Here is a 26131-nt window from a genome sequence, read left to right as displayed (position 1 = left end):
TTTAACCAATATAGTCTAATATGTCACGGTTGTTGCTATGACACTTTTTTTTAGGTATTTTAAATAGATTCTCTTAATTTTTTTAACAATTGAGTAAGTAAAATGTGATCTCTAACTCTTCAATACTTTTTCTCTCATATTTTTTCTTGATTTCACTTATAAAATTAATATTAAGAGATTACATTTTACTCTCTCAATTGTTAAAAAAAAAATTGAGAGAATCTATTCCCCTTAACTTGAAAGCGACTATCTAAAAAACACTTCTAACAAGAAAAATATTAACCCATAAATCGTTCACGGCACAAAAAGTACTGAAATAGAATACGAATCTCATTTTTTTCCTTTCATTTGATAAAATCTTTAATATTTATTAAAAAATAGATATTATTATTTTTAAAATTTTATAATAAAAATTAAATATTGAAATATAATTTATTTTAAAAAATTTAATTTTATAATAAAAACACCAGTGCTATATATTTTGACAACCGATTTCTATATATCTCACTCGATGCTTTCATTATTAACTTGGGCTTCTATGCAATGTGCAAAGGACGTATAGAAGAGGAGCAAATTGCAAAGGTTTTCACACGACCAGCAAATTTACATAAAATATATAGAAAGGGAATTAAATAGAAAAATTAGAACGGTCCATTCACATGTTAATAACTATAAAAGTTGAAATAATGGTATTTTTCTAATTACATACATGACTCTTGGCTTTCAATATTGGCTATTATTGTTATTATCGATTTTCGATTCTTAACCTTTATATATAATGAGGTATTGGATCACTTCATTATACATACTTTAATTTCTTTCTATTAGCCTTGGCAAAGAGTTGTTATTACAATGCATATGACTGACTCAAAGGCCTATCTTCCCTTCATTCTTTTTGTGTTTCTTCACTCGTGCTCTCATGTATTGACTCGTGAACTATCTGAGGGTGAGTTATTAGTTTTCTCTTTGATTTTTTTTTTCATTTTTTTCTCCACACACACTCGATGTATATCAAACGGTAATATTAGAAAAGCAAAATAATAATAATAATAATAATAATAATAATAATAATAATAATAATAATAATAATAAAACTTGTCTTATTTAATAATTATTAATTATTACAGTAATTAATAAATACTAAATAAAATAAATTTTGATTAAATTTTTTTAATTACCAAATATTTTCATATATCAAAATAGTGTAGCGTTAATTAATTATGGTTAACAAGATAAGGCAAGTTAGTAACATTATTGTTAGTATCTTTCATGAATATTTTATAATAATGTTACTCTTACATAAGTATATATATGGTGATCTTAAGTAATTGTTCAAAAAATTATTTCTCCTAAAAGGTTACATTGATATAAGAAGAGTCATATGTATTTTGAATTTTTATCATAAAATTTCTAATATTATGTAATAAAAAAATTAATTTTTAAAAAATTTAAACTAATAAAAATTGACACATTAATAAATAATTATATTTTTAATAAAAATAACCTATTTAATTTTATTAATTAATTACTAATATATCATACATGTAGGGGTAAAGTACTCTCACAAAGATAAAGGAAACAACTTGATGAAGCATCCAACATTGTTGCATGATATGGAAAGAGGGCAGAAACATGACCTTGTGGATACTGGTAATAACGTGACTACCAAAAAATAGATAGAATTTATTTTATTTAATATTTATTCATTATTATTAAAATTAATAAATATTAAATAAAATAAAATTGAGCTATTTTATTATCCTTTACTAACACTTTTATGCGTTTTTTATTATTTATTAAATCATAAATAATATGTTTGGTAAATGTTGATAAAATCAGTTGTATCTTTGGCTTATTTTGTTTACACTAGAAATGGTTTTTGTCAAGAAAATATTTATTTTACAATCTTAATTAAATTAACACATTGTTTTTTCGTTTATTATGCATTAGAAGATTCAACAAGTGGCGAAACTGATTACTATCAAAAAGAGAGATCCATGGTATATCCAATGCAAATAAAACCGGTTGAACCGGTTCAACCAATTCCACCGATGGATCCATATCCAACACCGCCACAACGTCCAAATCCAGAACCGGAGCAAGATTTTCCTCCTCGTCACCATAATAATATTCATACAACTAATTATTTGATTGGATACTACCAACCTTTTATTACTTCTCCAATGTCTTCAACTAAAAGGGATCACCATACTTATTCAAAGGTTCATCAGCCATTAAGCTTGGAAGATATTGGTGAGCATTCTAATAATATATACTTTTTAAGGTGTGATTGCTATAGTGACTAAGTTTAGTGTCTAATTATTAAAAAAAAATAGTTAATATATTTAATTTAAAATAAAAAATTAATAAATTTTAAATATTTAAAATTTATTATACAAAATAATTTCAGATAAAAATTCGACGTCAAATAATAGACACCAAAAAATTGGCTATTATTTAAAATTTATTTTTCATTTTTTTTTTGTCTCCATCGGTCAATAATATTATCTTCTTTTATTAATGATTTTATGGGTTGTTTATTATTTAATAAATTATAAATGATATGTTCGGTAAAAGTTAATTGATAAATATCTTGTTTATACTGGAATAATAGCTACTGGTTTTTGTCAAGAAAATATATTTTTAAAACATTCTGATTATTATGAAGAGAAGTTGATTAGATTTTTAGCAAAACGAACTTTTTAAGTACCAAACATTATTATGCACTCTTAAAAAAAACTTATTTCATATCTTTTAATCTCAATATTTTTTTATTATCCATGTTTAATTTATAAAAGATGGATTAGCAGGCAGTTATTGCCTATTAATATACTAATAAATGATAATTGAAGCAACTTGTCTTATTTAGTATTTAATAATTATCATAATAATTAATAAATATTAAATAAAATAAATTATGATTATTTTTTATTAATTTTTTTATTATCAAACATTTTTAAATTAACTATTAATACAAAATATATATTAAAATATAAAATACACATTTAAAATAAATTAAACAATATATAAATTTTTATATATATAGTATATATATAATAATTAATTGTAAATTTGTGATGATTAATTTTAGTATACATATAATATTTCTCTAAGTGAAATTAGTTTGACTTCACATTTTATATATATCCATTAATTTTTAACTCTCCAAGGCGCAACTAAGAAAATTGTCAACTTTTAGAAAAAACTATATTAACAACCCCCCCCCCCCCCCCCCCCCCTCCTTTACAAAGGTTCCATATATTTACATTTAAAATCAAACTAATATCACATTTACAATCAAATTTCATAAAGAATATAATAAAATTAGATTTATATTGATGATCAAAATACGAATAAAAATATCAAAATACATTGTGTCATTTTTTGTTGTTATGAAAATTTGGTTTTACTATAAATGTCTAATTATTTTGTTAGTTGAATACTTGAATTACTTTATTAAGAAAACGTGAAACACAATACGTGATAATTGATTTTTAATCTTCATAAAACATTTTTTTTTCAACCTTCCTATATTATTTTGACATGAACTTTATTTTTATGTCTTAAAATTTAAAGACTTTACAATCTTAATACATCTATCCTTTTGTTAAATATATATTTTTTTAATTTATTAACTAGAGTATAAACTTCCAACAGATAATGCAAAGGTTTCTGCGTTATTAGAAGATTCAACAAATAACCAAATTGATTATCCAAATTTGCCATCAGTAAAAAAGAGAAAACATCAAAAAAATCCACATACAAATCCACGGGAAAAGGAGCAAGATGCACATCCTCGTCACCATATTCATACAACAAACTTGATTGGATACTATCAACCTCTTATTCCTTCTCCAATGTTTTCAACTAAAAGGGATTACCATCCTCATTCAATTTCTCATCAACCATTAAGCATGGAAGATATTGGTGAGACATTCTATTATTTAAAACTCTTTTTTTTTTTTTACTCTTTCTAATAAGCCCTTTTATTTATTAAAAGTATAACTTTATTCTAAAAGCGAATATTCTTTGGCAATTAGAAATTAAAACATAATAATTCTATTCTAACACTTCTTGAATTGTTATTAAGCAAATAAACTTGTTATAAAATAGAGTGAATATCCCACTCGATCATTGACAATTATCTAAAAAGGACTACGAGACCCCTAAAAAAAACATCTAACCCGACTTTTGATCTTTTTTTTTTTGGACTGATTAGTTCCTGTACACAAAAAAAGTTTGACACAGAGACTAATCAGCCCCATAAAAGTAAAAGGTCAGGGGTCGGGTTGAATTTTTTTTTAAGGATTTTATTGTCTTTCGAAGTAATTATCAGAGGCCGTTTAGGATTTTTTTTCCTATAAAATATGATTAAGGATCAAAATGCTAGTAACTTTAGGTAAATGTTATGAGGCATTGAATAATTTTTTATTTGTGTAAATTTTTACAAAATCAATTATTAAATTAGAAATTTATATCGTATATAGATAATTTCTATAAAACTTTATGTCAATTGAAAATGATCTAATATACTTTTTATATGCTTAAAAACTAATATATTATATCATGTTTTTAAATTAAAATGTATATTAATTAATATGAGTGATTCAATTATTTAGTGTGCATATCTATATATGAATTGGAGTCTTCTAATTAACTATTAGAATAAATAATATTGTAGAATCAAATAACTTTGAGGACGGACATAAACCAAGGCCTTCAGCTGATATTGATTGGAAGACTTTCATGCATTATTTCCAGCCAAATCTTTTACCATGATACATGGAGAAAATACAGGTTATGCATAAACATAGTTGTGACATTAAATAATTGAATCTATGGAATATACATAGCTATGATGCATGAACCATATGATCGATGGATCGTAATACAAATTATGTATGCCCTTTGTCATAAATTATGTAGTATCGTATGTTCTTTAAAAGCTTGAGATAGTTTGTATGTCTGTTGTTTCAACTATTACTAAAAATGTAACTTTATATTATATTATTGATGGGGGCATTTGATATATTGAAGTATGTTATATAACTATTGCCGATTAAATCATCCGTGCATTGCAAATACTTCATTATTTTAACATTATCAGCAACAAAGTCTAGTAATCTTTCTACGAGCCAATATAAATTGTCAGTAATCTTGACAAGCAATCTGCTACACACCCCTTAGTAAAGGATGTCATACATAATTGAATTTGTTGAAGACATAAATAATACGAGTTGATTTGATTGAAATTCCGGCATTGAAATATAGAATTTTGTCATCAGGATTTTTTATTTAAAGGTTATGATTTTTTCAAAAATATCCCTAACGTTTAGTTTCATTCAATTTTATCTTTAACGTTTTCGATTTGTATCAAAATTACCCCCAAATTGTTAACTCCATGTGAAATATTAGGGACAAAATTGAAAACTTTTAGAAATAGTTTTGACACAAATAAAAAACGTTAAGGACAAAATTGAATGAAACTAAACATTAGGAGTATTTTTGAAAAAACTCGCAAATGTTAAGGACAAAAAGAACTCTTTACCCGAAATATAATTAGATCACATTCCTTTTTAATCCAAGAAAATCCAAAACAGAAAAATAAACATAAAACTGAAACTCTACATTCCACTGATATACTTATTAAAAAAAAATTAAATTCATTTTAATACATGTATTCACAATTATAAGTAATGAGCTATATAGTATAAGTAGCATTACCAACACCTAAGGTCTGGAGTTTGAAACTTTATGAATGCAGCTATCCCTGTTGGAAGACTATCTATCAAAGCCAAAAATGCTACCGGCCGGGTTGGGTCTGGATTAGTCGAGGCCGAACCTCAGACACCGGTCGGAAAAAAAAAAAAGTCTACCTAGCAATTTCTTATCACCACAGTAACAACAAAATCCCTTCCTAACAACATACAACAAAAATAACAAGCCTGGCTTGTGCAATTTTTCACCACCTTGCAGCATTGAAGTGACTTCTAAGATTCAAAAAAAATAAACATCATCAAAACTTACTCAATCTTCTTCAGCTCTCTTGTCTTTTCTCCTCCAGAAATGGTCCTCAAGAGCCTCTTAGTATACATGTCTCGTGCTTGCGAACTGTTTTTCGCACGGGCGGCTCTAACCCAAGCTGGTTCCTGTGATGAAAAACAGTGACATAGAGCAACATAATGTGTCATGTCACATGAAACAATTTGAATTGGAAAGTAATGAAATGTAGAATGTTAAAACAATGAGAAGAAATAATGTCCATTACCGCAGGAACCAATCGAGAGAAACCGAACTTAATCAACAATAGAGCATGCTCCATTATCAAAATCACGACGAGTCCTGGCTCGATCTTCCATTTTCCCTCCTCATCGAATAGCCATGCTAGAAGTGCACAATTAGTGCAAATGGACATCAATATGAGAAACTGCAAAACAGAGAAAATCTCTTCTCAGTGTGATATAAAATTAAAAACTAGGTATAATGATTTATAACATGAAGAACAGTGTTTAGAGATGAAATACTCATTCATGTTAGAACACAATCTGCCTATTTGATATGCAACTTTTATTACTAAAACACCCTCTAACCATTTTTGTTTTTTATTAGTATCTGTAATAACTTCCATGTTCTAATAATATTTTCATAATATACTTAAAAACTGGATATTGGCAAGTTCCTGTCTATCCACTAGTTAAGAAAATGAACCTTCTATATTACAAATTACTTGTTGAACACATGTTGTAATCTATCAGTTGTAGGGGATTGTTGGAGGATGAAACTGGGCACAATAGTAGGATCTGTGGTATCTTGCAAGTTGCAACTTAGAGGTTAAGGATTCATATCTCCAAAAAAACAATCTCTTTGCTTGTGCCGCAAGGGAGGGGGATTTGCCCTTCCCAAATGGTACCAAATGGCTTGTGCAATGAGACGCCCTCATGAAGAGGATCATGCGAAATAGTTGGCATTACGATCTAAAGTCAATTAACCAAATACCTGAAAAATGTTAAGCCAGGCTCCTACTGTTGCAGACGCACGAGGGACAGGCCGCTTCATCATTGCTAGTAGCTTCAAAGCATCTGTCCTGATTTCCATAATGTTGTTCTGAATATGTAGGAATTAAGTTGTCAATAACAATGTTTAATAAAAGATAGTTAAACTATGGGTCATTTAAACGAAAAGAGAAAACAAAAGGAAGGCAGACAAAAGCATTTATACCAGAGCAGACATAGCGAATGCAGGTGGGAATGCGCAAGCAAACATCAAAATCATTCCAAACTGCAGTGCCAACTCCAAAAAATCTGCAATCAAACAAGGATGTTATAGTTAAATCCATTAAACAATGTTACCGTTGTAAACCCAATATATATACACACAAAATGTTTGTCTTGTGATGCTTTTGAGTTCTTACTGGTGCATACATTCGATCATCCAAAATGAAATTAACCAAGAACTACGTATTTATGTGCAATTTGAAAGACTAGTGGATTCAGAAGTACCATCAAATAACCCATCCTCAAGCTCCTCGCCAGTGCTGGCAGTGTAAGAAGCCTTAAGGAATTCTTTCTCTACTCTAGAAGTAAACTGGAATGTTCCAGATGATCCTTTCTCCTCCTTCTCCTTATTTTGTCTTAACCAATGAACAGTAATTAGCTACTGCACAGTGGCAATCTCATAAACAAAGTAAACCTTGCATGATCCATGTCTAAAGCAACAAAAGCTCTTACCGAACGGCATATTTTTTATAGTTGTAGTTGATATAAGGCAATGAAGTTTCTATCAAGTTTTGAACCACCTGAAAAATGTTTTCTTTTGTTCAAATAAGCTAAAATGGAAAACCTCAAACTGAAGTAGGAGAAAAATAGGTAAGCAAGGAGAAGGATAACAAAAGGAAATCATTCTATGGAACCTCAGAAATTAGGAGCCGCTGAATCAGAACTTTGCGAAGAGTACCAAAGTTTCGGTGCAACAACGCGTGATAAAAGATTCCAATGTATGTCTGCATAAAGTACAGACCAAACACCTGCACAGGAGAGTAATCCCTTAAGTTCCATGTCCAGTAGTATTAAGGAAAAGTAAGGCACACGGAACCTTTTAATTTCCCATTTTTACCTTGTAGACCAAGCTATCAGCTCGTGTTTCCGGGTTTTCATTGTGTTCAAACATGATAAGTTTAACAGAAACCTTGCCACCAAGCTTAGTAATGTACTGAATGGTAGCAAGATAAATAGCAGTGAGCCCAAACCTGAACCGCAGCATTTGACAAGAGAGTCATCTTAGTAGTTATAAGGGAACAACCTAGAATTATTGAAGTAATACAGAACAACTCAAAGAAAGAATTAAGAAGTTGAATAAGAGAATAATAGATTAACACTAGAAAGTAGAAGCATGAAAAGAACGACCTGGATTCTTACTTAATTATATCTTTATTAAGAACTTCATAAAGATGAGCATATGCCAACTCAAATGGTAACTGGAGGCATATTATGCTGATGATAATGAGTGCATCGTTCCTGATTCGCAAAAGATGATTAAACCACTCATATTTCGTGAACACTTTCTTTCCCTTCACTCTATCAGCCTCGAGTAATTTTATGAGGTCCATTGGGTTCTGTCGGGGTTGAGCATTACCCTTCATGCCAACAACCTTGTATTCTTCATCAACTGCATTTCCATAGGTAATAGGCCACCTGCAACACAAGACCACAGAGAAATGTGTGAAGAATCGCAGAAAGCGAAGGCGTTCATATCAAATTGAATGTGCTGATCCCAATAGAAGCAAGACACACTATGTAAAAGATATTACCTGGCTAAAAGTGCAGCATTTTTCCGTTTCCAGAACTGAGAAAACATAATAGCCCATAGTATGACCGCAATGAAGAAAGCAGGGAGCACTACTAAATTCGCTGACCTAAATGTAATAAGGAAGTCTGAAGTCATTAATCATTCAAGTATGTGTTTTGTGTCATGTTCAAGTCCAGCAAAATTTTGAAGTTGGTGTGTCCCAATGTCCCTCGCCGTGCTGGTGCATCATAACAGAAACTATCAAACCAACTATTCATATTGGCTTACCCATAATCTATGAAGTACACAATAAGCCCAACCACAGCAGGGAAGAGCAGCCACTGTGTATACATTCCAAGAAAAGCAAAATAGATTGCGATCTGCAGTTCATCATTCGAAAATTGGATGAGGAGAATGCAAGTTAATGTTTTCAAAAAATGTTCCAAAACTCATAATCATGTTCACCTTTGAACCATAATATGCATAAATCTCATCTACTGGCTGAGTTGTGAAGTCCCACCATTGAAGAGCCCAGGTTTTAAGGAGTTTCTTTCTAATCTTGTCATCTATCAGCCAAAAGCAATATATATTAGCCCAAGCTTCAAGTAATGCAAAATCTAAAGTAAAAATTAATGGATATGTAAGTGAAAAACACCATGCAAAGGAAATATTTGCTTAATAATGATCTCTGATTCCAATTTTGGAAGGAGATGCTCTCCGACTTCCCAACGGATTTCCCTTCTATTGAATTTAAGGATTCTGCTTGATTTGCTGTTGTTTACCTGCATATTCAAGTTACAACAAGGATCAAAACATTGTTCATTATTCATCACAAGAGCGCATTTGCTAATAAGTACAACTAAATAAACAAACGAAAATTTGGTATTAGTTTATAGCTAATGCTGAAGCACATTCCTGATTAGGACCATAATCGAAAATTTGATAAACGGCTATGACAAGAACTCACAATTCCGTGCATTAAGTGGCAGTAGCACTGAAAACGTTCGTACCAACTAAAAAGTGAACCATCTGGCTGTTTGACAAAAGCATCAACCTCCACCATATCAAATTGCAAATCCATACCTGCAATTGAACATGAGATGCATTAACATAAACAATGAAGCGCCGCATCATTTCATCATGCTTAGGTTGCAAATTTATCTTACCAATGTGAGTTCTTTTCATGATTCTTAGTTCAGCTGCAGCCCTCCCCAATGTCTCCAAAGGTGCAGCCACCTTAACAAACAACAACTAAGTTTCAAATACTCAAGAACAAGCTTAACTTAGACACAACTGAAAACAAAAATAAGTATCACAAAATTGCTTGTTTGGTAACTGCAAATACAATGCAAAAAGACATAATTCTTTCCTATCTTGTCTCTATCTCACATTATAATTATAGAAATATTTCAAGAGAAATCAATCAATCAATCAATCATATTACCATAACAGAGAACAAAAAAAGAAAATAAAATAATGATATTCTGCCACAGTATATATATGAAGAATTAAGAAATTTGAGGAAGAAATTGTTGTAACCTTGAAGAACTCATCTGAATTGCCAATAACTCTGTCAACAACCAAGCCTGCATTCTTAAGCTCCTTGGCAAAGACATTGCCGCAATCAAAGTCTTCATCTCCTTTAAGAATCGCCTCTCTCTTGGGAATCACCACACAAATCTCAAATACCAGTTCCACATTCTCTTTCATTTTCCAAAACAAAAATTCCCCTCCTTCAACAAGTATTTCCAAGAAGGGATTTAAAAAATAAAGAACGAACCTTTAAATGAATGTGAAACTCAAAAGGCGAGGCATTCTAAGAAAGTGATAGAATAAAATAATAAAATGGAAATAGAAAGAGAGAGATGAAAGAAGAAGGGAAAGTGAAATGAGAATTGGAAGGGAATGTAGTTGTGTCATAGAATGGAACGGCCATTCGGCAGAACAGAAGGGTGTTCTTGTCATTGTCCACGTATAGATATACATAGTACATGCTATCTTTGGCGGTTTCTTTCTATTTATCCCTATATTTCCTTCCTCAATTCAGTTTCTACTTCATTGCACTCTCTAAGAGGTTTTGTACCATTTCACTTGTCAGGTGGCAAATTAATAAATAATAATACACTTAAATTTTAAGGGGGTTTTTAAATAAATGAAAAATATTCATATTTATTTACCATTTCAGATCATATCATCATATCATAATACAAATATTTACCGTTTACTTAATATTTTTTAACTTTGCAGACACATCATTTTCCAGCCAATGTCTACAAAATATAAAATATATATTGTTTATAATTCCACAATAGTACCAGCAAAATTAGAGTAGCAGAAAATAATTCAATTTATTAATATTTATGTTTTAAAGTTAATGGAGAGTAAATAAATTATTAAATTATTTTTTATTAATTTTAAAATATAAATATTAATAAAAAATATTTATATTTAAATTTAAATAAAATATTAAAAATTTAAAAGGAATAAAAATATAAATTTAAATTTTATATTTTAGTTTAAATTCACAAAAATTTGAGTTTTTATAAATTTAAAAAAAAATAAATTCATTAAAAATAATCTTTTAACTCGTTCGCATGTAAAAGAATTATTATTGAAACTTTTAGCGTTAAAAAAGTTAATATAAAGATTTATAATGTCCTATAACAAAATTATTTTTTAAGTATTGAATTTAAAAATTATTTGTTTTTATTGATGTAGTAATATATAATAAGTTATTTACACAAAAAATTTTTGCATTTTTGAATTGGATTAAATATAAAATTTTTTAGGTTATTACTATATTAAAACAAAACTTTATTTTTATTTATTAAAATTGAATTTTTAAATATAAAAATTCAGATTTAACTTTTTTTTTTCCTTTGATCAATATTGTTAATGTGTCACAATATGAATAAAATAAAATAAAAACTCTTATTTATTTTTAGAACTCAAAAGATTCTCATTTCATTTCCTTAGTCTACATCACATTTCAAATCTACTTTTAACTATGAGACTAATAGACACTAATCAATATGTGAACTACTGTAATTAGGTGATTATTCATAATTTTTTTATAATAGTTAAAAAATATTAGATAATTTGATATATTTAATGAATTTATTTAACATAATACATGTGTATTAATTATTATTTTTACATAAAAATATCTTTATATGGATAATCATTCTCTAATTAATTTGTTTTTCTTTAAATTATTGCTAGCATGTAAAATAATAATTACGACGATAAAAAAATCTTTAATCTTATAAATCAATGATTTTAAATATTGATCCTAACAGTAAAATACAAAATAAAAAATATATATATTTTGTATAAAGCTGCAAAATATATTTTTCTTGTTATTCATTTTCAAGTGGAATTTAATTTGTATACACAGTACTTAAATCATTAGAATATAGCATAGGAAGCAGTTGTCTAAGATCTATGTTATTTTAATTAAAATCAGTTACTAATACATAATATATATTTAAATATAAATATATTTTAAAAATAATTAAATAAACAACCATAATAGATATATAGCAAAATTTACAATTAAAATTAATTATTAATATAAAATATACACTAAAAATAAATTAATAACTAAATTTAATATAAAAAATATTTTTATTAAATAATATATTTTTATATACAAATATATTGTTAACTAATTTTAATATATAAATAATATTTTTTATTTTTTTTCTTCTACTAATATACCAAATCGAGTTTCAAAGTATCAATCAGTCATTTTGATTCTTTCTTATATTTTTTATTAGTTAACATTCGTCAATAATACTATAATAGACATTCATAAATAAGTATACATAATTAATTTTCTAAGTTGTTTTCTTTAATGTTTATTTTAGATGGCCATTTAATTAGTTGATAATTATTGGTAGTAGAAACTTTGCCACGTGTCGTGTAGTGATAGGGAAGCCGTCCTGGTTCCATTTCCGTTTCACTTTTGTGCTCTCTCTCTCTCTCTCTCTGACACGCACATTTCCTACAACTTAGTTGGAGTAGTCGAGTAGATACCATCATACCAATGGCTTCCTTCACTTTGTTCCGTCTCTTCATTGCCATCATCCTCCATGTCTTTCTTGCCGCAACACCCATCTTCTCATCATTATCAACATCAACAATCCCCACCAGGTTTCTCGATTTTGCCAAAAAGCCTGAAACTTTCGATTGGATGGTGAACATCAGAAGGAAGATTCACCAGTACCCAGAATTGCTCTATGAGGAATTTAAGACCAGTGACCTCATAAGAATAGAGTTGGACAAATTGGGAATTTCATATAAGCATCCAGTTGCTGGAACTGGTGTTATTGGATACATTGGAACTGGAAAACCTCCTTTTGTTGCTCTAAGAGCTGATATGGATGCTCTTCCTATGCAGGTCATATTACATGAATTCCATAGTCTATATCTAAATATTCTTTACTTATCACATGCTTCATATCAGGCCTTTAACTTTTGAATCCTGATACTATAGTACAATGTCTATTGATTCATGTAGTTGACCCTATTTCATGAAATTAGGTTGTTATTGTTGTTACAAGTTTAAAAGCAATTTTTCCATGTCATGAAACCATTCATTCCAAAAGTTGAAGTCGATAGAAAAAACAATATTAATGGATATATCTTTTAATACTCCTCTCAACAGCCTTTTTGAATTTGCTTGATTTTTGTATAGTGCTCTGATACTATGTATCAAACCACTCATCTTAAAAGATTAATCTAATGGGAGAAGTCAACATTAATGGTTATATCTCTAACATGTCATTCTTCAATTTTTGCATTCATTGAATCTTTTTTTTTTCACTTTTTTTTATATATGTTATTGAATTATTGCTGTATATAACCTTAGGAAATGGTGGAATGGGAGCACAAGAGTAAAGTACCAGGGAAGATGCATGCTTGTGGTCATGATGCTCATGTTACTATGGTTCTTGGTGCTGCTAACATTCTCAAACAGCATGAAAAAGAGATCCAAGTTTGTTTTCTTATAGTTCCCTTTTTCTTTCTGCATAATGTTATGTTCTTTTCTTATTATGCTTATGTGTTTTTGGTTTTATAATTCTCATCATATTAAGATCAATGATGGCTTAAACTGTTCAACATATGGGATTGATACCAAATTATTTCCAATTCCAATTTACCAACAGTTGTAATTTGTAAAAGTATGATATTTATCATGTGCCATACATCTTAAATCGAAGAAATTATTAGCTGTTCATGGAATGGAACACTTAGGTAGTTAAGTGGATCATGTTAATGGCATTGATAGAGTAACATTTAAGCTAAACATACAAGATTATGGTAGGTCTTAGCTAAAATGTGGCACCTAATACTTTCTCCTTAAATCATGAAAGAATTAATTGTTGGTGCTTTTTCTTAGAATATAGGAGAATAGAGAAAAGAAAACAAACAGATGAAGAAGTTCTTACTGAAGCATCATCCATCTCTCCCTGCTATTATCTTCTAAATTGTTAATAGATCTTCGATGGACTAATTATTTCGTTGCGCAAACAGGGAACTGTTGTACTTGTTTTCCAACCAGCAGAGGAAGGAGGTGCAGGGGCTAAAAAGGTTATAGAAGCCGGAGCTTTAAAAGATGTAGGTGCTATCTTTGGATTGCATGTTGCCCCTAATATTCGTGTAGACGAAGTAGGCTCAAGGTCTGGTACATTAATGGCAGCAAGTGGTTTCTTTGAAGCAACAATAAATGGAAAGGGGGGTCATGCAGCTATTCCTCAACATTCTATAGACCCTATATTGGCAGCTTCTAATGTGATTGTTAGCTTACAACACCTTGTATCTCGTGAATCCGATCCTCTGGATTCCCAGGTAATTTCAGTTGATTTCTTCATTTTCTCTTCCCATGATTCTCTTGTTTGCAATTGTTTCTGTGAAAAGTAGTTAGCCTCTCTTCTACATGCTGAATTGTGCTGTATATGTGCATCAGAATAACAATAGAAAATGATGGCAAGGCCTGAGATAGCAACCTAATTTGTTTAGCTATTTTTCAGCTTTCATAATGTGTTTATGCACATAAACTTCAGAAATACCAGTTTGGAACAACATAATTTGAGATCTTAGTTTGTTGAAAGAACTGAAATGATTCTTTGTATATACTGTACTCACTAGTGTCTCACTCCACAAGATAATTGAATGCCTTTCCTTCCTCACTCCCTCCCTTTTACTTCATTCCACTAACAAAGGGAACCTTGAAACAACGGTTAAGTTGTCTCTGTGTGACTTCAAGCTCAAGATAACATGTTCAAGCCATGTTGGATCTAGTGAAAGACTTGTTTCCTTAAGGGTTATTCTTGTGTATGGAGACCATAACTCTTTTTCATACTAATGTAAAGCATGTCCCTGTAGGTTGTGACAGTTGCAAAATTCCAAGGAGGTGATGCATTCAATGTTATTCCAGATTCTGTCACAATTGGTGGCACCTTCCGAGCTTTCTCAAAAGAAAGTTTCTTGCAACTGAGACAGCGCATTGAGCAGGTATGCTATGTAGCAGAATAAATTAATTTTTATGTGCTAAACATTAACTAAAATTAATTATCTATACTTTTGTTACATCATAACCTCAGCAATTAACTTGTGTTCTTTCCTTCTTATGGTTGTTAAACCAGAAGGCTATTTCATCAAGGTGTTACTTAAATAATAAAATGAGTAATCACTACATGTATTATGAAAATTAAAACTCTCCCTTTTTAAACAAACTTATATGAGTTATGTTGCAACTTAAAGAACTTGTTTATTCGCTGCAATTCGGAACTTGCTAAAGCCGATTTCATGAGGAAAGGTGCTGATTTTTTTTTTTTTCTGATGTATGATTAATTTTGTTCTCTGGATTTTTGTTTATGCTTTCTGCTTCTTCATGAATCATATGCAGGTTATTGTAGCGCAGGCCGCAGTGCAGCGGTGCAACGCAACAGTGAACTTCCTAGAGGGAGAGAAACCTTTCTATCCTGCTACCATAAATGATGGGAAACTACACAAGCATTTTCAAACTGTGGCAGGGACTTTGCTGGGTGCAAGTAAAGTTATTGAGGTTCCACCAATGATGGGAGCTGAAGACTTTTCGTTCTATCAAGAGGTTATACCTGGCTACTTCTTTTGGCTTGGAATGCAGAATGCATCAAATGAAAGGCTTCACTCGTTACATTCACCTTTTTTCACAGTCAATGAAGATGCACTTCCTTATGGTGCTGCACTTCATGCATCACTAGCTGCTACTTACCTTCTAAAACATCAGAATGTTGTGCCATTTGTAGAAGCCATGTATAATGATGAATTGTAATTACTTCTCCAAGTAAATAGTCAAATTAATCTCCGAAAGATGTTTTTAATCAAATCCGTCCTTTAAAGATTTTAAGTTAATCATTTTAGTCATTCCATCACTTTCGTTATTAACGGCGTTAAAATTTGTTGATGTGACAGTTAAGTGACACCATCACACACACCTAGTAGTCCTAATTGACGGCTAACATGACAAGTTTATGAAATTAGATCAAATCAATCAAAATTGAGGGATTCCAATGCCTCAAATTCTTTTTTCAATTAGGTTTTGATTTGATCTAATTTCATAAACCTATCATACTAATAATCAATTAAGACTTCTATGTGTATGTTATAATATCACTTAATGTATTAAATTAACAAATTTTGGCGTTGTCAACAAAAAAAAATGACAAAAAAATTAACACGACTCATTTAAAATATTTAAAAGATGAATTTGATTAATTTTTTTTAAAAACTAATTTAAAAAACGTATAATATTTTAGGGATGAATTTGACCATTTAACATGATATTTGATGTTGTAATAATTGTATTAGTTTAGTTGAACAATATACGTATCTAGATTTTTGTCCATAAAAGTAATTTTATCTGACACAAACTTATAAATAGGAGAAGATTATATTATATGATATACAAAAGAAATTTATACATTATATTGCACTCTACTATACTATTATATCCTATAATTTAAACCACTGAATTATAACGAACACGGTTGAATATAGTTGTTAGATATAGTTATAAACATAGCATTCTTGAAACTAAAATGGTGTGAAATCCATATATTCTCTGACTTGTTGCTTTTAGTTTTCTCAAGCACCTTCTGAAAAAGTACTCTTTTGTTTTAAATAGTATCTAATTATCTATCAATATAAATTTTGGGAGTAAATTACCATTTTAGTTTCAAAAGATCTTTGATAAAACGTTTCCAAAAAAAATTATATTTTAACCTTCTAAAAATAATTTCAGTTTAATTAAATTATTCAAGATAAAAACACATATTCGAAAAAAAAAACTCTAGAAATAAAATTTTGAAAAATGATTTTTGCAAACTTGTCTAGATAAATGAGATTTTTCCATTTTCCTGCTGAGCGATTTTTTTTAATTATTTTTAAATAAATAGAAAAAATTTCAAAAATATTGAAAGAAATTTAGTATCAATTTTTTTTTTGCATAAACTTCATAAATAATTCTTCAAATATTTCAACAAAAAAGTGGATCAAATACATGAACTATTTGTCACTAAGAAAAAAAAAATAGCACATTATGTCAAACTAAAATAATCTTTAAAAATCAAAGTATCATTTTTTAAGGTGATTTTATTATTTTATCAAAAATAAAATTTTTTTAGAGCAAAAATGTAGTTTAATTCTTTAATATGAACAAAACATTATTTTTATCTAAGAAATTATAATTTAAATAACATAATTTTTTTATATTTATTTAAAAAATTATGAATTCAATTTTTTTTTTAAATTAAAAGTCAGACTCGAATCCCATATTTCTAACAAAAATGAAAAACTAAAAAACATTCCCATTTTTACTTTTTCTGTTTCACTCCCACTCCCACTGAGTAGATACTAAGAGAGTGCCAATGGCTTCCTTCACTTTGTTCTTTCTCTCCATCACCATCATCCTCCATGTCTTTGTTGCCGCAACACCCTCCTCCTCAGCTTCAGAACAACTCTCATCATCAACAATTCCCACCAGGTTTCTCGATTTCGCCAAAAAGCCTGAAACTTTCGATTGGATGGTGAATATCAGAAGGAAGATTCATGAGTACCCAGAATTGCAATATGAGGAATTTAAGACGAGTGAGATCATAAGAGCAGAGTTGGACAAAATGGGAATTTCATATAAGCATCCAGTTGCTGAAACCGGTGTTATTGGATACATTGGAACTCGAAAACCTCCTTTTGTTGCTTTAAGAGCTGACATTGATGCTCTTCCTATGCAGGTTACATTACATTTATATTGATTCAAAATATGTTCTTTACTTATATTACTGTAGTAATTTATTCTCATATTTTTCATGTTAAGCAGTGAAATGAGGTATAGTAATCATAGAGGGTTCTATTCTATCTTGGGTTATTGTTTTTAGAATTTAAAATAATAGTTATTTAGGATTATTGTTGTTAGAACAATAGAAGTTAGAATAATAGTGTTTTTTTATACATATTTTTTATGCTATTGACACTATTTCTTCTATGTCTATGTCATTGACTTATTGATTGTTGGTGTATGTAACCTTAGGAAATGGTGGAGTGGGAGCACAAGAGTAAAGTAGATGGAAAGATGCATGCTTGTGGCCATGATGCTCACACTGCTATGCTTCTTGGTGCTGCAAAGATTCTCAAACAGAATGAAAAAGACATACAGGTTTGTTTCTTTATATTGGATTTATTAATTTCATTTTCCTTTTCGGCATAATGCTATTTTCTTCCTTAGCTTATCCTTTTCCAAGGTTGGTTAAAAATCAATTAACTTTGTTATGCATTGATTACAATATAAGTTTGAAATTTTTTCTATTAGTAGATTCCTTAACTGCTTATCAGAACTCTTTTGTTTTCCTTTAATGATTATGTGTTAGTTTTATTTTTGTACTTCTGGCTGTGTCAAAATCAATTATGGCTTCTGTTTCTGGTTTCTAGCATATGGAATTGATGCCAAATTATGATTAATTAGACTATTTAGACCCACGTGATGTGGATAGCTAAACAAATTAGACTATATACATAGATTTGTATAATAATGAAGGTCTAATATTTTAAAAGGTCCTACCTTGTTTGGAGATTGACTAGAAAATATGTTAAATTGATGTTTGAATGAACATGTAATTTTTTCATTTTATTTATAAAATTCACTATTTGGTTATTGTAATTATGTTTTTTTATGCAAAGAATATTTTATTATGTTAATGACTTCAATTTAACATCACCAACATAAAACACAGCAATAGATAGAGGTATAATTAAATTGACAATTTAAGAAAGGTGTAGTAGCTAAGGTTTCAAGTTTTCAAGAATGCCACAAGTTTTCTTGATGCACCTACATGCAAAATAGCACCAACATAAGCAAATTCATATATTGGAACAGAGAAGACAAGGGCATGATGAGAACATATTTTCTTCTTTCTTTGAGTTGATTATTGACATCTAAAAATTGCTGACTTACACAATTAGAAAGAGTAATATGACAGAAGCTCATTTTATAATAACTTGGTATCAACTTTTATATAATACAAGTAGGTTCTGAAAATTTTGAAAAAGTTAAGTTTACTATGCAGGGATTGCATTATAAGTTTAATTCCATGTTACCAGCATTTGTAAATTATAATATCTATCATCTGCCATATATCTTAAAGTATTCATTTCTTTGTATTTGCTCTTAGAACATAATCTAGAAGAAGGGAGAAAAAGGAAAAACAAAAGGGAAAAAAGTTTGTCATCTTTACATTCTACTACTGTGATGAGTGTTACCCATATCGGCTACTATTTTCTGAATTCATATTCTTTTGTAATTTGGACCTTTTCATGGACTCGTTATTTTGTTTTCTACACAGGGAACTGTTGTTCTTGTTTTCCAACCAGCAGAGGAAGGAGGTGCAGGTGCTAAAAGGATCATAGAAGCTGGAGCTTTAGAAAATGTTTCTGCCATCTTTGGATTGCATGTGATGCCTAACTATTGTGTAGGAGAAGTCGCCTCAAGGTCTGGTGCAATAATGGCAGCAAGTGGCAGATTTCAAGCGACGATAAGCGGAAAGGGAGGTCATGCAGCTATTCCTCAACATTCTATAGACCCTATATTGGCTGCTGCTAATGTGATTGTTAGCTTACAGCACCTTGTATCTCGTGAATCCGATCCTCTTGATTCCCAGGCAAGTCAGTTGATTTCTTCATTTTTCCCTACATATTGCCCTTAGATTTGAAGTTTTTGATCCTTAGTTTTTCACTATAATAAATATATGTTCTTTACATTTTTCCAGTCAAATAATCCACTGTCTCCTTGTTAAAATGGATCGGAAAAAATTAAAGAAAAGATAAAGAACTAGAATACCTACCGGTTTACCCTGTTTCGGTCCTGATCGAGCAAGCAGAGAACCACATAATTTACTACTTCTCTTTTACCAGTCCTGCTAAATAAATGTCTAGATCACAAAGATGATGGATAGATCTTTTAGGCAAAGATTTAAAAGCAATGTCAATGGAAAAATGAGATAGAGCAAGACAAATCTAGATCTTTTGGAAGTTTGCATTCACTTCTGCTCATAAACTCTTATTTTCCAGATGTGATGATTAGTGATTGTTGGATACATTAGTTTTATTTCCTGAAGGGTTTTCTTGTGTATGACAACCTTGCTCTTTGTCTTACTGATATAAAGCATCTCCCCATAGGTTGTGACGGTTGCGAAATTCCAAGGAGGCGATGCATTCAATGTTATCCCAGATTCTGTCACTATTGGGGGCACCTTCCGAACTTTCTCAAAAGAAAGTTTCAAGCAGCTGAAACAGCGCATTGAGCAGGTATGTCATGTCAAAGAATAAATTCATTTATATGCATGACATTATCCAATGTTAATGATCACTATTTTTGTTACATACATCATAATCTCTACTGTAACATTCATGCAATAACAAACAGTCAAGAACCATATAAATGCTGCACAAGCTTTATATATGTAGTTGTCATACAAAACAATAGTCAACTTCACTGCAAATAGATACATAAACTACACAAATTTGGGGGGATTATCCTAATATCCATTAGGGGGTCGTTGATCATTTGTTAGAATAATATGGGTTGAGAGGTTTCTCTAATACCCTATCTATATTGTAATTCTGTGCAATACATCAACAAACACTGATATTCTGATACCATTCCCATCATGCTAATTTCTGTGTGGTAGGTTTCATTTTTTCAGTGTAAAATTGAGAGTAAATCCCCATAATAGTCCCTGAATTCGTGTGAATACTCAATGTAGTCCTCAAAATCCCAATTTCCCCATAGTAGTCCTCCAGATAGAGCTGTGAGTACTCATAGTGGTCCCTGTGCATATTTCTGGTGATGAATCATCACCGGAGCGCTTACGTGGCGTTGTTTCGCCACGTTGGAACCAGCTTAGCTGGCACGTTTCCAATTTATACCCACATTGGTCCCTCTATATTTAACCCTAAATTCCGAAATCCAAATCCCTAATCTTCTTCTCCGACAGCTCCCAGACCCTGTCAAACACCAAACGGGCAGCCCATTTCTTTCTTCAAATGCAAAGAAGACAGAGATCTTTTTCAAAGTTCACACATCACAACAAATGCAAACATTCGATATTTCTTTTTTTCTAAGCTTCCTCAACAACCAAACATTGATCACCAAACAAGAATGAAAAGTTCAAAACTAGAAGAGAGGAGATCGGCGAAGAGATCTAACCGGTGGCGAGAGAGAGTACAGAGGAAGTGACCGAGACTGAGAGTACCATGCAATTGGACTGGTGTGCAATGCACCCATTCATCATTGGTAACTTTCGTTAAACTCTACCACCTTAATCTATCTGGCACTTTATCTCCTAGAATCTGTGACCTTCTAAGGCTAATTGAGTTGAATCTCTCAAAGAATTTCCTTTCTGGTCCAAATTCAGATGGTTTTGCTAATTGCCATAGTTTGGAGATTCTAGATCTTTGTACAAACAGGCTTCATGGAGAAATTCTAACCCCAATTTGGAATATAACAAAACTTAGGAAGCTTTACCTTTGTAAAAATTATATGCATGGTGAGGTACCTGAAGATCTTGGGAACTTAGCTTCACTTGAGGAGTTAGTTATATATAGCAACAACTTAACAAGGAGAATTCCTAAACCAATTAGCAAGTTGAAGAAGCTTAGGGTTATTCGGGCGGGACTGAATGCGCTCTATCAGGGCCAATACCAGCCGAGATTAGTGAGTGTAACAGCTTGGAGACATTGGGTTTGATGCAGAATCAGCTAGAAGGTTCTATTCCAAGGGAGCTTCAAAAGCTTCAGAACCTTACCAACTTGATTCTATGGCAAAACTCACTGTCCAGGGAGATTCCTCCTGAGATTGGGCGCAATTGCTTGCTTTGCATATGAATTCGTTTGTCGGTGATGTCCCGAAGGAGCTTGGAAGAAAGAAGTGGGATGCTGACAGGGTCAGAGACTGGGAGCTGTCGGAGAAAAAGATTAGGAATTTGGATTTTGGAATTTAGGGTTAAATATAGAGGGAGGGACCAATGTAGGTATAACTTGGAAACGTGCTAGCTAAGCTGGCTCCAAAGTGGCGAAACAACGCCACGTAAGCGCTCCGGTGATGAGTCGTAAGCGCTCCGGTGATGACTCATCACCAGAAATATGCCCAGGGACCACTATGAGTGTTCGGAGCTCTATCTAGAAGACTGTGGGGAAATTGAGATCTTGAGGACTACATTGAGTATTCACGCGAATCTCAGGGACTATTATGGGAATTTACTCGTAAAATTGTGTATGGATGCATAATTCCAGGCTCACTAAAATCTTGTAAACTGCATTACAAGTCGCGCATCTCTCAAAGATATAGTCTCTAGGTAGTTTATAGGTTTAATTACTCTGTTGGTCCCTATAGTTTCACCAAATTTTCAATTAGGTTCCTATACTTTTTTTTTTGAATTGGGTCCCTACATTGCTTTTAATTTTGTAATTATGCCTTTTCATACTAAAAACGTTAAAATTAACTGAATATTTCTCCCAAAATACATGCGGTCAAAGGTCTAGTTAGATTTTTAATTATGAATACCTTCAATTTACGAAGAAATATTCAGTTAATCTTAATGTTTACAAAATTAAAAGCAGTGTAGGGACTCAATTGAAAGGAAAAAATATATGGAGACTTAATTGAAAATTTGGTAAAACTATAAGGACCAACAGAGTAATTAAAACTAGTTTATAAGTATGACACAATCTTCACCTCTTGAGCTAAGACCGATTCGTGAATCATATGCAGGTTATTGTAGGACAAGCTGCAGTACAGAGGTGCAACGCAACAGTCGACTTCTTTCAGGAAAAGAAACCTTTCTATCCTGCTGTTATAAACGACGGCGGATTGCACAAACATTTCCAGAATGTTGCAGGGAGTTTGCTTGGAACCAATAAAGTTATGGAAATGCCACCAGTGATGGCAGCAGAAGACTTTGCATTCTATCAAGAGGTTATACCTGGCTACTTCTTTTTTCTTGGAATGCAGAATGACTCAAGTGAAAGGCTTCCATTAATACATTCACCACATTTCACAGTCAATGAAGATGCACTTCCTTATGGTGCTTCCCTTCATGCATCATTGGCTGCTACTTACCTTCTAAAACATCACCATGATGTAACCATTGTAGAGGGCAAAAATCATGATGAATTATAGCTACTTCCCCATATAAACTGATAAAAAGCCAATATTGGCTTAATTCTTGAGCACAACCTAACATGTGATGTTGTAATAATTGTATTGCTCTATACTTTTAAATTGTAAGAACTTGATTGAAAAATTGAAAAAATTATAAAGGCTAACAGTAAATTTATTGGGGTAGAAACAATGCCAAAAAAAATTATGAGTTATAAATTTATAATATTTTATATTGAAATGATTTTTTATATTGTTCTATAGATATAAAATTGTTATTTGATATGGATCATGAAACCTTATAATCGCTTTCAAGTAATACTGAAGCAATTGTCAATAAGTTGTAGCTCATGTGGCATTTGTCTCCCTTCTCTGCATAGAGATTTTGGATTTGAATCTCTACTGATGTAACTAAATATAAACAAATAGCGAATAAATTATTCACGCCGAATTTGACCAAAAAAAAAAACTATTATAATGGAAAAGAAACGTTTCGTTCTCTATGATGTTACAAGTACATTGTTCATAGATAAAATTGGAAACAAGGTAGAGGAAGCTTGTAATTATACAACATGATGATAACTTTTATTAAAATAGAAATGATTTTTATATATATAAAAAAAAGTAATAAGTCATTTATTAATGACTTTGGCTTTATGATTAAGATCTTTTGTACCAAAAGAGAAGTTTTTAGTTCAAGACTCACCTGAAATATATTTTTATATAAATATATAATTTATACATATATATAAGTTGCGAGTTAGTCAAATAGGATTGGGGTACGTGCTGCCACCTCTACAATCATGCACATACACTAGGATTTAGGATAAGGAAGTTCAAACATTAGGCTTAAGGAAACGTTCCAAAGCTTAAGAGAAAGACAAGACATTACCATTTAGTTGTTGTAAGAGGGGATTTAAAGCGAGACCTTAGATTTGGATGCGAAGCAATGATTCTATTTGTGCTTAACTAATTTCATCTGAGTAAATGGTTAACTTCATATTTAAAAGATTATCCGTTTCTCAAATTAATCCTTAAAAAATATTTTTAATCTTTTAAAAATTTTAAGTTAGTTATATTAGTCTTTCTGTTACTTTCATTTTTTTTATTATTATTGTTAGAAATATCGACCCAAAAGAAGAGGATTATTTAGACAAATTACAAACAACTCATAATCTCAAAAAGATTAACTCCTAAATACCTATTATACTTAATCACGTAAAGAAATATTTTTCTTCAATCAAACCACATAACCATTTCATTAATTTCCGTAGTATCTCTTCGATATTGCCATCAAGACACTAGAAGACTAATAATATATGTAAAATTATAGCTATTAAATCATATACAACACACATTACTAGTTATACCAAATCACACAAAATTCATCACTATCTTTTGCTATTTGTCTCCAATTCTCAATCAAAGAAAATTTCTTAGACTTTGTCAATATAAACTCGATGTTTCTGAATTCTTACAGCAAATTTCTTAGCCTGTTTCTTTTAAAATTTTGTGTTCAGTAACTCCTAGTATCCACCCTTTGCCATTTGATGATACTTTCTTCTACAATTTTTATTACAAGTTCCTCAGGTTGTCCTAGTGATTCATCAATAACAAATTGTACAACGATTTCAACACCATAGACAACCGTCATTAACCTGTTATCTGCACATATTAGTTCACTTACAATGGCCAGCAAATTGTTATTAGTACCAAGAACATATCTGCCTACTGTACATCTCTGTTTTTCTGGAATAAATTCAACACATAACCACCAATGTAGTTTATGAGCCAATTGTGGTATATGAAGAGAAAGAATTGGACTCACTTGATTTTTTGTACACACAAACCTCTTACTTTGAACTTTTTTCCACTCTTTCCAATGACTCAATATCTCCTCCCATGCCTCCTCTTCCTTCGTTTCTTTCAACTCAAAGACTCTATGATTTCTAATCCTCCATGTCACCCACATAATTGCAAAGAAAAGATTAACCCATTTTCTAAATCCCATGGCCATACCCTTTTGCGCACACCAAGTTTCAAAGAACTCTCTAATACTACTCGGACTTACCCCCACCACACCCCCCAATATTAAAGCTAAACACCACAACTTGTAAATAGGGGTGAAAACAGGTTAGGCCAGGCCAGGCTTTGCTCTTAACAGGCCTGACCTGTCATATAGTCAATTGGCCTGAGCCTGACCTGCAGCCTGTTATAAACTTTTTTTAAAGTATTAAGCTTGGCCTGTTATTCAACCTAGCCTGGCCTGAAGCCTGTTAAAAGGCCTGATAATTTTTTTTTACAAAAATAAAAATATTATTTAAAAAAATATTTTTTAACAAACATATTTATATGTAATATGTCATATTTAATATTTATAAAAAAATTTAAATTTTAAAGTATTTAAAATATACAAAACTATTCATAATTAAATATAATAAATTTAAAATATCTCATAATTTTATTAATAATAAAAAATTATTTATATATGTAATTATGTATTAGCAGGCTCAGGCAGACGTGACAGGCCAATAAGGCTAATTAGTGAGCTTAGGCCTGACCTATTAACATAATAAGGTTTTTATAAGAGTTTGAACCTGTGCCTATTTTATAACAGGTCAAGGTAGACCAGGCCAGGCTACAGGCCCCTAA

At 30.8% G+C, this 26131-nt stretch overlaps 4 protein-coding genes across 6 annotated transcripts; 3 read left to right on the top strand and 1 right to left on the bottom strand.

The window, feature by feature from the left end:
* The first annotated feature begins 819 nt into the window (after positions 1–819).
* Positions 820–5041, top strand: LOC130951720 (uncharacterized). 3 transcript variants are annotated; one of them, XM_057880427.1, is made up of 5 exons: positions 820–946; positions 1549–1650; positions 1951–2253; positions 3658–3927; positions 4682–5039. In XM_057880427.1, exons 1-5 carry the CDS (start codon positions 853–855, stop codon positions 4777–4779), a joined length of 867 nt encoding a protein of 288 aa, XP_057736410.1. In that variant the 5' UTR covers positions 820–852; the 3' UTR covers positions 4780–5039. The 3 variants fall into 3 exon arrangements, with proteins under 3 accessions (XP_057736410.1, XP_057736411.1, XP_057736412.1); XM_057880428.1 differs by having other exon boundaries at positions 1954–2253; positions 4682–5036; XM_057880429.1 differs by lacking the exon at positions 3658–3927 and having other exon boundaries at positions 4682–5041.
* Positions 5042–5680: 639 nt separating this feature from the next.
* Positions 5681–10522, bottom strand: LOC130951532 (anoctamin-like protein At1g73020). The gene is made up of 16 exons (XM_057880206.1): positions 10324–10522; positions 9951–10020; positions 9752–9867; positions 9440–9566; positions 9250–9350; positions 9073–9164; positions 8807–8911; positions 8415–8690; positions 8113–8245; positions 7910–8023; positions 7728–7795; positions 7500–7630; positions 7219–7301; positions 6997–7104; positions 6269–6427; positions 5681–6149 (listed from the first exon to the last, which is right to left on the bottom strand). The coding sequence occupies exons 1-16, from the start codon at positions 10492–10494 to the stop codon at positions 6024–6026; spliced, it is 1980 nt and encodes a 659-aa protein (XP_057736189.1). The 5' UTR covers positions 10495–10522; the 3' UTR covers positions 5681–6023.
* Positions 10523–12784: 2262 nt separating this feature from the next.
* On the top strand, positions 12785–16324 carry LOC130951859 (IAA-amino acid hydrolase ILR1-like 4). The gene is made up of 5 exons (XM_057880601.1): positions 12785–13186; positions 13658–13783; positions 14323–14637; positions 15175–15303; positions 15698–16324. The coding sequence occupies exons 1-5, from the start codon at positions 12833–12835 to the stop codon at positions 16103–16105; spliced, it is 1332 nt and encodes a 443-aa protein (XP_057736584.1). The 5' UTR covers positions 12785–12832; the 3' UTR covers positions 16106–16324.
* Positions 16325–17634: 1310 nt separating this feature from the next.
* Positions 17635–23670, top strand: LOC130947747 (IAA-amino acid hydrolase ILR1-like 4). The gene is made up of 5 exons (XM_057876454.1): positions 17635–18062; positions 18359–18484; positions 19668–19982; positions 20500–20628; positions 23093–23670. The coding sequence occupies exons 1-5, from the start codon at positions 17700–17702 to the stop codon at positions 23498–23500; spliced, it is 1341 nt and encodes a 446-aa protein (XP_057732437.1). The 5' UTR covers positions 17635–17699; the 3' UTR covers positions 23501–23670.
* The last annotated feature ends 2461 nt before the right edge of the window (positions 23671–26131 follow it).

The sequence above is a fragment of the Arachis stenosperma genome, chromosome 9 (genome assembly GCF_014773155.1).
Source record: "Arachis stenosperma cultivar V10309 chromosome 9, arast.V10309.gnm1.PFL2, whole genome shotgun sequence".
Lineage (NCBI taxonomy): Eukaryota > Viridiplantae > Streptophyta > Magnoliopsida > Fabales > Fabaceae > Arachis > Arachis stenosperma.
The sequence above is the reverse complement of the archived record's forward strand: the minus strand, read 5'-3'. Positions and strand labels throughout refer to the sequence as shown.

Coding starts and splice junctions, on each gene's coding strand:
- LOC130951532 (XM_057880206.1), bottom strand. CDS start 10,494: ATGAAAGAGAATGTGGAACTGGTATTTGAGATTTGTGTGGTGATTCCC. Junction 8,246..8,414: donor CTTAATAAAGATATAATTAA/GTAAGAATCCAG, acceptor GCTGCGGTTCAG/GTTTGGGCTCACTGCTATTT. Junction 7,105..7,218: donor CATTCGCTATGTCTGCTCTG/GTATAAATGCTT, acceptor CTACATATTCAG/AACAACATTATGGAAATCAG.
- LOC130951720 (XM_057880427.1), top strand. CDS start 853: ATGCATATGACTGACTCAAAGGCCTATCTTCCCTTCATTCTTTTTGTG. Junction 947..1,548: donor GACTCGTGAACTATCTGAGG/GTGAGTTATTAG, acceptor TCATACATGTAG/GGGTAAAGTACTCTCACAAA. Junction 3,928..4,681: donor ATTAAGCATGGAAGATATTG/GTGAGACATTCT, acceptor ATAATATTGTAG/AATCAAATAACTTTGAGGAC.
- LOC130947747 (XM_057876454.1), top strand. CDS start 17,700: ATGGCTTCCTTCACTTTGTTCTTTCTCTCCATCACCATCATCCTCCAT. Junction 18,485..19,667: donor AGAATGAAAAAGACATACAG/GTTTGTTTCTTT, acceptor TTTTCTACACAG/GGAACTGTTGTTCTTGTTTT. Junction 19,983..20,499: donor CCGATCCTCTTGATTCCCAG/GCAAGTCAGTTG, acceptor ATCTCCCCATAG/GTTGTGACGGTTGCGAAATT.
- LOC130951859 (XM_057880601.1), top strand. CDS start 12,833: ATGGCTTCCTTCACTTTGTTCCGTCTCTTCATTGCCATCATCCTCCAT. Junction 13,187..13,657: donor TGGATGCTCTTCCTATGCAG/GTCATATTACAT, acceptor ATATAACCTTAG/GAAATGGTGGAATGGGAGCA. Junction 14,638..15,174: donor CCGATCCTCTGGATTCCCAG/GTAATTTCAGTT, acceptor ATGTCCCTGTAG/GTTGTGACAGTTGCAAAATT.